At 48.3% G+C, this 12,792-nt stretch overlaps 1 protein-coding gene and 1 long non-coding RNA gene across 2 annotated transcripts in view; one reads left to right on the top strand and one right to left on the bottom strand.

The window, feature by feature from the left end:
- LOC149449307 (uncharacterized) overlaps window positions 1–11,095 on the bottom strand; it is a 68,019-nt gene extending 56,924 nt beyond the window's left edge. The window contains exon 1 of the long non-coding RNA XR_016315431.1: window positions 10,975–11,095. This is a non-coding gene — a long non-coding RNA (uncharacterized LOC149449307). The remainder of the gene's footprint in view (window positions 1–10,974) is intronic.
- Window positions 5,854–8,250, top strand: LOC149449308 (E3 ubiquitin-protein ligase TRIM39-like). Its single transcript, XM_089693419.1, has one exon. It carries the CDS (start codon window positions 5,854–5,856, stop codon window positions 7,444–7,446), a length of 1,593 nt encoding a protein of 530 aa, XP_089549545.1. The 3' UTR covers window positions 7,447–8,250.
- Window positions 11,096–12,792: the final 1,697 nt, after the last annotated feature.

Genomic DNA, 12,792 nt, shown 5'->3' with positions numbered 1-12,792 from the left:
AAACCACACCAAAGCAGCCAGGCAGGTTCTCTGAGCAGCTGGTGGGCCCTTCTCCCATAGTGCCTATTCAGGTAGAGGGTGTATACACAAAAGCTCTCTTAGACTCTGGTGCCCAAATTACTTTACCGTAATTTCTATGATAGACACCTGCCCTTGTAGAAATTAGAAAATCTGGAGATCTGGGGTATAGGAACTAAGAAGCTCCCTTTCGACGGATTTCTCCCAGTCAGGCTTAAATTTGGCCCATCTGTCATAGGACAGCCAGTAACTTCTGTCACATTGGCCATTGTATGTCCTCGCCCTCCAGGGGCAACTCGGAGTTCCATGATTGTGGGGATGAACACTGACTTAGTTCGACGGTTACTCACTCCTCATGTCTCAGAGAGAGTGAGACTGCAGCTGAAAGTGTACATCTTGTATTGCTCTCGGTGTACCAGAGGTTGATTCAGGAACAGAAGGCTCCAGCTGAAGGAATGGGTCTGTCTAGAGCCCCCCTGCTACCGTTTGATGAAAAGGACTGTTGGTGACATGAATCTGATTGATGTACTGTTGTATCTAGATGACAAAATTGTCTTAGGATGTACTATGGAAGAGCATGAGGAGCATCTGGAGAAGGTCCTAAGATGAATCTATGAAGAGGGGTTGAAGCTGTCTCTTGAGAAGTGCCAGTTTTACCAGCCATCAATCACCTACCTCGGGCATGTTGTCTCAGCCGATGGAGTAGCAACTGACCCCAAGAAATTGGAAGCCGTCACCACATGGCACAGGCCCCAAAATGTGCAAGAGTTGAGGTCATTTCTGGGGTTCTGCTCTTACTACAGGAGGTTTGTGGAAGGATTCGCCAAGATAGCCAGACCTTTCACTGGACTTCTGCAGGCTGGTGAAGATGATAGGGAGCAAGAGGCCTCAGAGGGAGTCAAGCAAGCTAACGGAGCGAGAAAGTCTCGAGAGTCCATAGAGGGAGAGTGGTCTGATCAATGCAAACAAGCATTCCTTCAATTGAAGTGGAGCTTGACTAATGCCCCAGTCTTAGCCTACACTGACCCCAGCAAGCCCTATGAGCTCCATGTTGATGCCAGCAGATATGGACTGGGTGGTGTGTTGTATCAAGAATGTCATGGATGTTTGAGACCTGTCGCTTATGTTAGTCAAAGCCTTACTCCATCTGAAACTACCCTACCCACAAGTTGGGAGTTCTTTGCATTGAAATGGACTGTCATGGACAAGTTGAAAGAATACCTGTATGGTGCAGAATTTGAGGTCAAGACAGTTAACAACCCGCTCACATATGTCCTTACCACAGCTAAACGGGATTCTACAGGACATCGATGGTTGGCAGCACTTTCCAGTTTCCTTTTCAGCTTGAAGTACCAACCTGGAGTTGAAAATAGAGATGCTGATGCTCTGTCAAGAAGACCCCATGACCCGGGAGCTTCTAAGGAAGAGTGGACTTGACTGACGACAGAAGGCATTCAGGCTTTGTGTCAAGGGATTGAGTACCAAGGCAGAGAAGCAACGGGGGTTGAAACCCTTGGAGCAACCACTGTTGGAGTCCCAAGGCTCTACTGTGACCTAACCCAAGTGCGGGATGAAGGATTGCACGCCTTTCCAAGAAAGACTTGAGGAAGGAGCAAACAGAGGATCCTCTTTGTTGTCTGACTTTGAAACCTTTGGAGAGTGGTCACCCAGAACTTTTGCTAGCAGCAAACTCCCCAAAGAAGGCTCAATTGGTTCACAAGGAGTGAAATCGAGTGCAGTTGTCAGACGGGGTGGTCTACCAAAGAGGCCCCTTGGATGACGCAGAAGAGTCTTGGCAACTGTTCCTCATAGAAAAGCATAGAGGGACAGTGCTGAATGCATTACATGATGAGCATGGGCATTTGGGATCTGATAGAACATTCAAGTTAGTTAGGGATCGCTTCTACAGGCCATGTATGCAAGCTGAAATTGAAAGTTACTGTCACTCCTGCCTTTGCTGCATCCAGAGGAAGACTTTGCCCACCAGAGCTGCCCCAATGGGCCACCTACAAAGTCAAGGCCCTATGGACCTGGTGTGCATTGATTTCTTGTGTTTGGAACCCGACACGAGTGGTCAAGGGAACATATTGGTAGTGACTGACCATTTCACCCACTATGACCAGGCCTATCCAGCAAGGGATCAGCGAGCTGTTACAGTCGCCAAAGTGTTAGTGGAGAAATGCTTTGTTCACTATGGGCTGCCCTAGAGAATTAATTCCAATCAAGGAAAAGACTTTGAAAGCAGACTCATTAAATAGCTATTCGATCTCTTGGGCATTAAGAAATCAAGAACAACACCTTACCACCCTGCAGGGGATCCTCAACCAGAGAGATTTAATCATACCCTCCTTGACATGCTTGGAACCCTCCAATATGACAGAAAACAGCACTGGAGTACACATATCTCTGCAGTGGTTCATGCCTATAACAGTAATGAAAATGATGCAACAGGTTACTCACCATATAGACTTATGTTTGGAAGAGAAGCTCGTCTGCCAGTAGACTTGGCGTTCGGAATCTCGATAGACAGAACTTCAGCTTCATCCCACAGGGGTTATGTGGATAGGCTCAGAAAGAACCTGAAGACAGCCTATGAAAAGGCACAGGAAGCTTCTGATAACAGAGGTCAGTGGAACAGGAAGAATTATGACCGAAAAGTTTGGATCCACGATTTACAGCCAGGTGAAAAGGTGTTGCTATGGAATCTGGGCCCCTCTGGAAAGCATACGTTAGCTGATCAGTGGAGTTCTCAACAATAGGTCATTTGCAGGCAGCTCTCTGGCCTGCCTGTATACCAAATCCGGCCTGATGGCAAGACAGGGCTCTTAAAGACCTGGCATCAAAACCACCTACTGCCCCTGAGGGAAGCTGTCAGAATACCTGCGAGAACTTCATCACCCAAACCATTTTCTTCCAGGTGAGTTCCCATCACCAGGTCTCAATCTCTACCATCAGATGAGGCTGCAATTGGAGGAGATGATAGTGATGATGATTTGGAGGATGGATGGTTGTGGCCATCTGAGTCCATAGATGCCACTCCATCCACGTCCACTGCTAACCAGAACTCAGGAATGCTTCGGCTCGATGCACCTGAATTCATACCTCGGGAACCGGAAAACACAGAGCTAGTAGAGGAAGACTATCCATTAGTCTCTGAACTGGATGAGGAACTTCTGGATGAGAATGCCTCTCAACCTAAAGGAGGATTTTCTGAAGAAAGCCATTTTAGACCTGATGAAGAACCCTGTGAATAGACACACCTTGAGCCCAAAGAACAGAGAGTTAAGAGAACAGTGAGACTTCCACTCAGAATAATAAGTGACACCCCTGGAACCAGCTCAGAAGAAACCCCTATTTCTCCAGAAGAAGAAAGAATTGAGTCCACTCAACCTGTACTTCAACTAGAAGATGATTCTGCAGATGAAGGTCTCTCATGGCTTCTAGAATCAAGGTCTAAGCGACCGGTGCGACCTCCTCAGAGATTCACTTATGACTTATCTGGTAATAGCATAGAAGAAGCTGTAACTACTGTGCGAAGATCACCTGAGGTGTCCACCCTGTCCATAGACGTATCAAAGGACTTGAGTCCTCCCCAGGCCATCAGCACACCTTGGTGGAATTTCCCCCTACCCACCTCAAGAGGTGATGCAAATTGAGTCTACCTTCTCAAAGAAAGGGTGTATAATTTGAAATGTCGTGTAATTTTTGCAAAACTGTTGAAATTTGTATATACAGAGTTATCCTTTGGAAGGACCCAAAGATTTAAGTGGGGGGAGAGTGTAGCGGAGCCATTGCTGTTTCCCTTTTAAAGAACTATTTCCCTTTTAATATTGCATGTTGTCAGAGAGGGTTTGATTGGCTCAGCTCTCAGCAGTACTGGAGTGTTTGTGGGAGTTGCAGTTTCATCACAGAGGCAGACAATGTAACTTTATACTGCACAGAACTACAAGACCAGGTTGCTTTGCAAGGAGGAAGGGGGTGGAGGAGAGCCACGTGGGCCTTTGCAGAGGACATGTGGAAGCTAGTCTGCAGCCCCTACTGTGAAGTACACTGACACTGTTTCCAGAACAGCAGAGGTTGCTAAGGACAACGGTTATCTACAGCAGCTGAAGCCAGCAACTGTGATCATTGGTACCAGTCACCCACGACGGCAGTTACCAACAGCAACGACATCTCCCACCGCAGAGAAAGGTCAGAGTGTTGGAAATCGCAGAGGAGGCGTGTGACCATCCCAGGTGAGGCACCTCAGAGATTGTGCAGCACCGACAATTGACAACAGCAAACACTAGTCAGAGAGAGAGAGAGCCCCAGTCATCATCCCTTCAAAGAGTTAACCCCTGGAGACTGTTCTTCTTAGATGTGATGAACAACTGCTAACCAGTGACATGTCAGTCCTTAAGAGCGCTCCACCGATTCACTAACACAGGCCTGTGCAACACATAGACTCACACATTGTTACAATCCCACAGTACACAAGTGAATTTGGGACTGAGCCTAAAGAGACGTCAGTTTAGCTGGGGACATATTGCGCAGCGTTGGGCTCGGCGCAGGCGCAGTGTGCCGACTCGCACTGGTGTGCGGGCACTAGGTCCTGGCCGGCCGCGGCAACGGAGCTCGCGTATGCGCACTCGGGACCGCGGGTGCGCGCCTGGCACCAATGCCAGCGCAGGGCGCGGTATTTAAATCCTCCCTGTGCTGTCACTGGTTGCCGTATGGTCTTTCCTGTATTCTGTTCCTGAACCTGTGCTATTGTTGATTACTGCTGACCCGGATTGCTCTGACCTTGCTGATTTCTCCTGCCCTGACCCCTGGCTTGCCTGACCTCTCTCCTGGATGCCCCGTTGTGGATCTGATCTCTTGTTGCTGACCTGGCGTGTGACCCGACCATTCTCTGCCCGCTGCTTTGTACCGCACCGATCCCACGGCTACCGACTCGGCTCGTCTGACCACGCACTTGCTCATCCCTCCATCCGTCCACCTCGTCGGGGTATCCCTGCCTCTTCACATCAGGCTCTCACCCTGCGGGAACCTCTGGCGAGCTCCTCTACCACTGGTGGGTGTACTCAGGAGCCGCGACCTGGTCTCGGTTCACTCCAAGTCCATCCCCACCATCAGGGGCCCTGGTGAACAAGTGAACCGGGACTTAGACTCTGCACTCTGGGGAAACCTGACCAGTGGATTGCTAGGGGTGCCGTCAGGCGGTTCGTTACAGATCTATAGCTATACCGGTATATACGTATATACATGAATATTGTGTTTATTGATGTTATTGTGCCAATTCTAGAAGGTTTGTGCATTCAGTGCATTTAACTGCTATTTTCCAAGTTAATTTGCTGTCTGTTTGCAGAGTTTTACCTGTCTTATTAAACCTGTTATGAAACTTCCCACAAGGTGTACTGGTGTGCTGTGGATCCAATATATATATATATGGTTCATCACTGAAGTAAGTACAGAAGTGCTCGTTAATTCCAGCGGCTCCTTCAGGGGTGAGCGCTACACAGGTCTGGCAGGTAGTGGAATAGAAGAAATGGTGGGCAATCAGAGGCAGTGTTGGGTCCTGGGGCATGAATCCAGCATGCCTGACTCTTGCTATGCCTCTGCCTATGGACACAGTGGGGTATGCAATACAGGATAAGAATAACCATTTTTTTCTGAAACAGGTACATTGTTCTTAATGGGATCTTCTTATGATCTGTATCCCTTCATATAACTAATCCTATGAATACAAGTGTCACAGACCAGCCTCGCCCTGTGTAGGAGAATGTGACACCTCCCAACTGCACTCTTCCCCGGTGTCAGAGACCTTCACTTTCATTTCTCTTTCTGCTGTCAGCGATGGCGTCTGCTGATCTGAGAGTCGAGGTGAAATGTTCCGTCTGTCTGAACATTTATACAGATCCTGTAAACCTGAGATGTGGACACAACTTCTGCCGGGTCTGTATTGATTGTGTTCTGGATACACAGGAGGGGTCTGGAGGATATTCCTGTCCTGAATGCAGAGAGAAGTTTCTGGATCGGCCTTCTCTGCAGAGGAACATAACAATGCGTAACATAGTGGAGAATTTCCTGTCTGCTCAGCCTGATCAGGAGGAGTCCGGGGTCTTCTGTACTCACTGTGTGGACTATCCTGTACCTGCTGTTAGATCCTGTCTGCTCTGTGAGGTTTCTCTGTGTGATAAACACCTGAGAGTCCACAAAAAGTCCCCAGAACACATCTTATGTGACCCCACCTTGTCCATGGAGAGCAGAAAATGCTCCGTCCATAAGAAGATCCTGGAGTATTACTGCACTGAGGATGAGACCTGTATCTGTGTGTCTTGTATGATTGGAGGACATAAAGGACATGAGATGGAGTCACTGGATGAGGCTTCTGAGAAGAAGAAGGAGACACTGAGGAACGTTCTGCAGAAACTTCTGACAAAGAGAGAGGAGATGGAGGAAAGAGTCCAGAGTCTGCAGGAACACAGGAGGAAAGTAGAAGAAGAAGCAGCTGGTGACACCAAGAGATTCACTGCCCTGTTTAGAGATCTCAGGAGACGTCTGAAAGACCTGGAGAAGAGAGTCCTGAGGGAAATCTCCAGGAGGGCAGAGCGGGTCTCCATCTTCATCCGGGATCTGGAAATAAAGAAGGAGGAGCTGTCCAGGAAGATGCGTGACATTGAGGAGCTGTGTAACATGACGGATCCACTGACTGTCCTACAGGAATCAGACACAGGTGACTTGTGTGATACTGAGGATGGAGATAATGAGGACAGAGAGAGACATGAGGGACTCCTCCATGATGGAGGGGGGCTGGATGTGGCTGGGATATCACACACATTACACACATTATCTGATATAATAACAGGGGTAAATGTATCCTTCTATATACAGGGAGCTGAGGACATATTACTGGATGGAAACACAGCTCATAATAAGCTGAATATATCAGATGACAGGAAAACTGTATTCAGGTCACATAGAAACCAGAATCGTCCAGTAACACCAGACAGAATTCAGTATTATTATCAGGTATTGAGCAGTCGGAGTTTCTCCTCAGGGAGACATTACTGGGAAGTGGATGTCGGGGGGTCAGATAGATGGAGAGTCGGGATGTGTTGCCCCATTATAGGCAGGAGAGGATGGCAGTCACTGATTGGAAGGAATAAGAAGTCCTGGGGTTTGTACAGGAATGGTGATCATTATGTGGTGATACATGACAGTAAACAAATCCCCTTAACCCACAATCCCTCCAGTACCAGAGTCAGGATAGATCTGGATTATGAGGCCGGGCGGATCTCCTTTTATGATCTGTGTGACCCGATCCGACACCTCCACACCTTCACCACCACCTTCACTGAGCCCCTCCATGCCGGGATATGGGTAGGGGGAGGTTGTATGAAGATCTGTGGGGGGAGAGGGGGAAAATCCATTTTTGGGGACACTTAAAGTAGTATTAAACCCAAGAGCAAACATTTATTATATTGCAGCTCACAAATTCTTAGATGTGACGGCTGCATTCATTTTCTTTTTTAGTCTTCTTTCTTGTATTTTCATCTGGTGATCTGGCCAGTAAGTCTGTTGTTTTTCAAGAATAAGCTCTCTTCCAGATGTATCAGTTTACAGGGGTGAAACAAACCATTTACCACCTCTGGTTCCTGTGCTCAGAGCGGAATTTATTCTTTCAATCAGAATGAACTTTGATGAATCCTTATGCTGTTGCCGTTAATAAATAGTTAGGAAGGTATATTATATTTACTCATTTAAAACTTTTTCATTAATTCTGTGGGTTCCTGATTCCTGGCCTAGCCCAAAATGATGTCATACATCCCAGGAGTCTTCAAGGGCAAGTTTTTCCATTAATATGGAGGAAGGGAGGAGGGGCCTTTCGCAGCTAAGCACGCCCTCCTGCCTTCGCCAACCTTGAACAGTGTACCGGCCTCTTGTGTCCATTGTACGGATTATCTCAGGTGTCACCTCAGTAAGGGCAGATGGATTCCAGGTGCTACATGAACCATCTGCCCTTTTTCAATATGGCCACTGCTAGAAATGCTAGTTGAGTGTTTTTCATAGTGATTTCTTGGGGATGGATGGGGGAGCTTGCTTTGAAATAAAAAAAAAAAGAGTGTTTTTGGTTTGTGGTGCCCAGATACAGCTAAGTTCTGCTTTAGGCTCCTTCAGGAGCAAAACGCATTGGGTGAGATGTTTGTGCAAAATGGTTTTGTATCAATAAAGCTAAGTATGAGATGGGAACTTGGAGTGCGGCTTCTGCTTCCTTAGAATTTGTGGATATTCAGCTGGAATGAGCCCAAAGGTCCCCCCACCACTCCTACCTCCATCATTTAACCACATGCCGCCCAGCCACTGTAGAAATACGGCGGCAGGGCGGCACGGCGGCACTGCTGGGCAAAACCATGTTTTAAAACGTGTAGGGGGCACGCGCGAGGCGTGCCGCCGTCCTACCTGTCCCGCCGATCACAGCCGCGGATGTCAGTCGCCGGGTCACAGCCGGTCGTTACCGGCTATGTCCTGGCGATCGGCGGCAATCAGTGACAGAGAGCACAGCTGCAGTAGCTGTGCTTTCTGTCAGTTCCCTGACAGCTCTGGACACGCTGATCGGGACAGAAGAGTTTCTCTCTCCCGATCAGCGTGTCCCCAGGTAGTACACACCCCCACCCCCTAGTAAAACACTCCCCCTCACACAGTTAACGCTTTCCCTGAATTATAAACTTAACCCAGTGCCATTAGTACAGTATCAGTGGTTTTTTTTTTTGCACTGATCACTGTATTGGTGTCACTGGGGATGTCAGTGACCCCAAGTCAGTACCCCCCGATGGCAGAATGTCCACCGCAGTCCTGCAGTCCCGCCAAAAGGTCGCTGATCGCCGCCATAAGTCGCTGATCGCTGCCATTATTAGTATAGAAAAAACTAAAAATCCCAGTATCTTTCCCGCCATTTGTAAACGCTATAACTTTCACGTAAACCAATTATTTACACGTATTGGGTTTTTTTTTAGCAAAGACGTGTCGCAGAATGCATTTTGGCCAAAATTTATGACTAAATTTGATTTTTAAATTTTTTTTTACTGGACATGTTTTATAGCAAAAAGTCCAAAATATTGTTTTTTTACCTCAAATTTGTCAGCCTTTTTTTTATAGCGCAAAAATAAAACCCGCACAGGCGATCAAATACCACCGAAAGAAAGCTCAATTTGTGGGGAAAAAAAGGATGTAAATTTAATTTATGTACCGTATTGCATGACCGCGCAATTGTCCGTTAAACTAGTGCAGCGCTGTATAGCAAAAAAATGGCGTAAATTGCAGTATTTATACCATAGTTTGTAGACGCTATAACTTCCACACAAAGCAATCAATATACACTTATTGGGATTTTTTTTACCAAAAACATGGAGCAGAATACATTTTGGCCTAAATTTATAACTAACTTTGAGTTTACTATATATTTTTTATAGCTGAAAATAAAAAATATTGTTTTTCTTCAACATTTTTGGCCTTTTTTTGTTCATAGCGTGAAAAATAAAAAGCGCACAGGTGATCAAATACCACCGAAAGAAAGCTCTATTTGTGTGAAAAAAGGACTTAAATTTCGTTTGGGTGCAGCATTGCATGACCGCGCAATTATCAGTTGAATTAGTGCAGCGCCGAGTAGCAAAAAGAGGCGTGGTCATTAAGGGGGGTAAATCCTCTGGAGCTCAAGTGGTTAAAGGAAAGTACAATGGTCAAAGACAAGTTACATTCAGTGAAGTAGAACCCCTCTACACCATTAACTATGGCAACTTCCACATCTTGTTCCAAAAGAGGCTTCATTGGGGATCCATAATCCGCTCTGCAAATGGCTGTAAATGCCGCTTCCAGGAGAAAAGCTTCCTACAGCGGAGACAGGATATTGATTCGACAGAAGGTGAGGAATGGACTCAGGTGCTAGAAACCCTAACAAGGGTATCATTATCCCTGTGGTGTATGTTGGTTTTGTGCTGCCCTAGGCAAGACTAAAATCGCACCCCCATCTAAATTTGTCCCACCCCTTCCTGTTTAAGATCTACCCTTTCATCTGTAAACCCCACCCCATCCACTTTTGATCCACCTCTTCCTATTAGAGCTCCGCCTCAGGAGTTGGTAAGAGACTGCGGACAGGATACAGGAGACGGTCAGAGACTGCGGACAGGATACAGGACACGGTCAGAGACTGCGGACAGGATACAGGAGACGGTCAGAGACTGCGGACAGGATACAGGAGACAGTCAGAGACTGCGGACAGGATACAGGAGACAGTCAGAGACTGCGGACAGGATACAGGAGACGGTCAGAGACTGCGGACAGGATACAGGAGACAGTCAGAGACTGCGGACAGGATACAGGAGACGGTCAGAGACTGCGGACAGGATACAGGAGACAGTCAGAGACTGCGGACAGGATACAGGAGACAGAGACTGCGGACAGGATACAGGAGAAGGTCAGAGACTGCGGACAGGATACAGGAGACAGTCAGAGACTGCGGACAGGATACAGGAGACAGAGACTGCGGACAGGATACAGGAGACAGAGACTGCAGACAGGATACAGGAGACAGAGACTGCAGACAGGATACAGGAGACAGAGACTGCAGACAGGATACAGGAGAAGGTCAGAGACTGTAAATGAAATACAGGAGATGATCAGAGTCTGCTGACATACTACAGAAGGTCAGAGACTGTGGACCACCCGGAGAGGCCTGGTCTAGACCAAGCACTATGGATGACCAGTTTGCCTACACACATTAGATGAGTGCTGCACAACCCGTTAGACCTTGAAGCCACTCGAAGGGTCAACAAGACTCATCCCAGTGCTGGCACCGTGTCCGATAATCCACAATATAAATACAATGAGGTCATTTCACATTTGCCAAAATGTTCTGGTCTACATCGCGCTTTCACCAATATAGTTACCCGTCCAGCACCTCGGAGAAGACTCACATACCGCACTTCGTAGTAAAAGGAGTAGAACCCGTAGATCTTCATAGACATTGTGCCTTTTATTGGGCATGGTTGCCAGGTTCTCTGTCTCCTCACCCGTCCTCGCCAGCCTGAAGACAGCTGATCCCGCCCCCCGCGCCTGAGCACAGTCATTTATAACGATGGCACTGATCCCTGAAAAAATCCACACAAGCCAAATGCCTTGTCTGCCTCACAGAAGATACGCCCAGCATTATCCCCCTCACAACGCCTGACTGATTTATACTCCATAGGGTACACTACACCCCACAGAAATACTCCTCCTGTTGAGACGCACTTGTTGTGGACCCGATCCTTATATTTGGCGTATAAAACTTATTCTCCAATAATGGATCTCGTCCATACCTCCAACTTATACTCAGGGGTGCAGTGCTCTTAGTTGCAAGGAGGGAGGAGCTAACATAAAAATAGGAGATGCCCCCAAAAAAAGAAAAAGGTCTCTGTGGCTGGAGTCCAAGGAATCAACATTTCCAACGCAATCCCTGGGATCTGCTGAGGGAAGCTAGATACTAGTTACACCAGAAGGGTAGGATCATAGTTCATATACTGACTCTATAGGGCTGTATTACTCCACCTCATGATTTAGAATACGATAAAGTGCTGCATAACAGCTAATTAAAGTGTTACTAAACCCAGGACCCCGCATTCACTATATCCGCTCTCCCCGGACCCCGCATTCACTATATCCGCTCTCCCCGGACCCCACATTCACTATATCCACTCTACCCGGACCCCGCATTCACTATATCCACTCTCCCCGGACCCCGCATTCACTATATCCGCTCTCCCCGGACCCTGCATTCACTATAACCGCTCTCCCCGGACCCCGCATTCACTATATCCGCTCTCCCCAGATCTCGCATTCACTATATCCGCTCTCCCCGGACCCTGCATTCACTATATCCGCTCTCCCCGGACCCCGCATTCACTATATCCACTCTCCCCGGACCCGGCATTCCCTATATCCGCTCTCCCCGGACCCCGCATTCACTATATCCGCTCTCCCCGGACCCCGCATTCACTATATCCGCTCTCCCCGGACCCTGCATTCACTACATCCGCTCTCCCCGGACCCCGCATTCACTATATCCACTCTCCCCGGACCCCGCATTCACTATATCCGCTCTCCCCGGACCCTGCATTCACTATATCCGCTCTCCCCGGACCCCGCATTCACTATATCCGCTCTCCCCAGATCTCGCATTCACTATATCCGCTCTCTCCGGACCCCGCATTCACTATATCCACTCTCCCCGGACCCGGCATTCCCTATATCCGCTCTCCCCGGCCCCCGCATTCACTATATCCGCTCTCCCCGGACCCTGCATTCACTATATCCACTCTCCCCTGACCCCGCATTCACTATTTCTGCTCTCCCCGGACCATCGCTTTAAATATATGCGCTCTCCCCAGAGCCCGCATTCACTATATCCACTCTCCCCGGACCCCGCATTCACTATATCCACTGTCCCCGGAACCCGCATTCACTTTATCCGCTCTCCCCGGACCCCGCATTCACTTTATCCGCTCTCCCCGGACCCCGCATTCACTATATCCGCTCTCCACGGACCCCGCATTCACTATATACGCTCTCCCCGGACCCCGAATTCACTTTATCCGCTCTCCCCGGACCCCGCATTCACTATATCCGCTCTCCACGGACCCCGCATTTACTATATCCGCTCTCCCCGGACCCCGCATTCACTATATCCGCTCTCCCCGGACCCCGCATTCACTATATCCGCTCTCCCCGGACCCCGCATTCACTATATCCGCTCCCCCC

The sequence above is a fragment of the Staurois parvus genome, unplaced genomic scaffold (assembly GCF_062004578.1).
Source record: "Staurois parvus isolate SC_StPar_1 unplaced genomic scaffold, SC_StPar_1.0 ptg000633l, whole genome shotgun sequence".
Classification (NCBI taxonomy): domain Eukaryota; kingdom Metazoa; phylum Chordata; class Amphibia; order Anura; family Ranidae; genus Staurois; species Staurois parvus.
Note: the sequence above shows the minus strand (reverse complement) of the source record. Positions and strands in the feature narration are given on the sequence as shown.

Bases quoted from the DNA above. Each gene is read 5' to 3' on its own strand.
- LOC149449308 (XM_089693419.1), top strand. From the start codon at position 5,854: ATGGCGTCTGCTGATCTGAGAGTCGAGGTGAAATGTTCCGTCTGTCTG.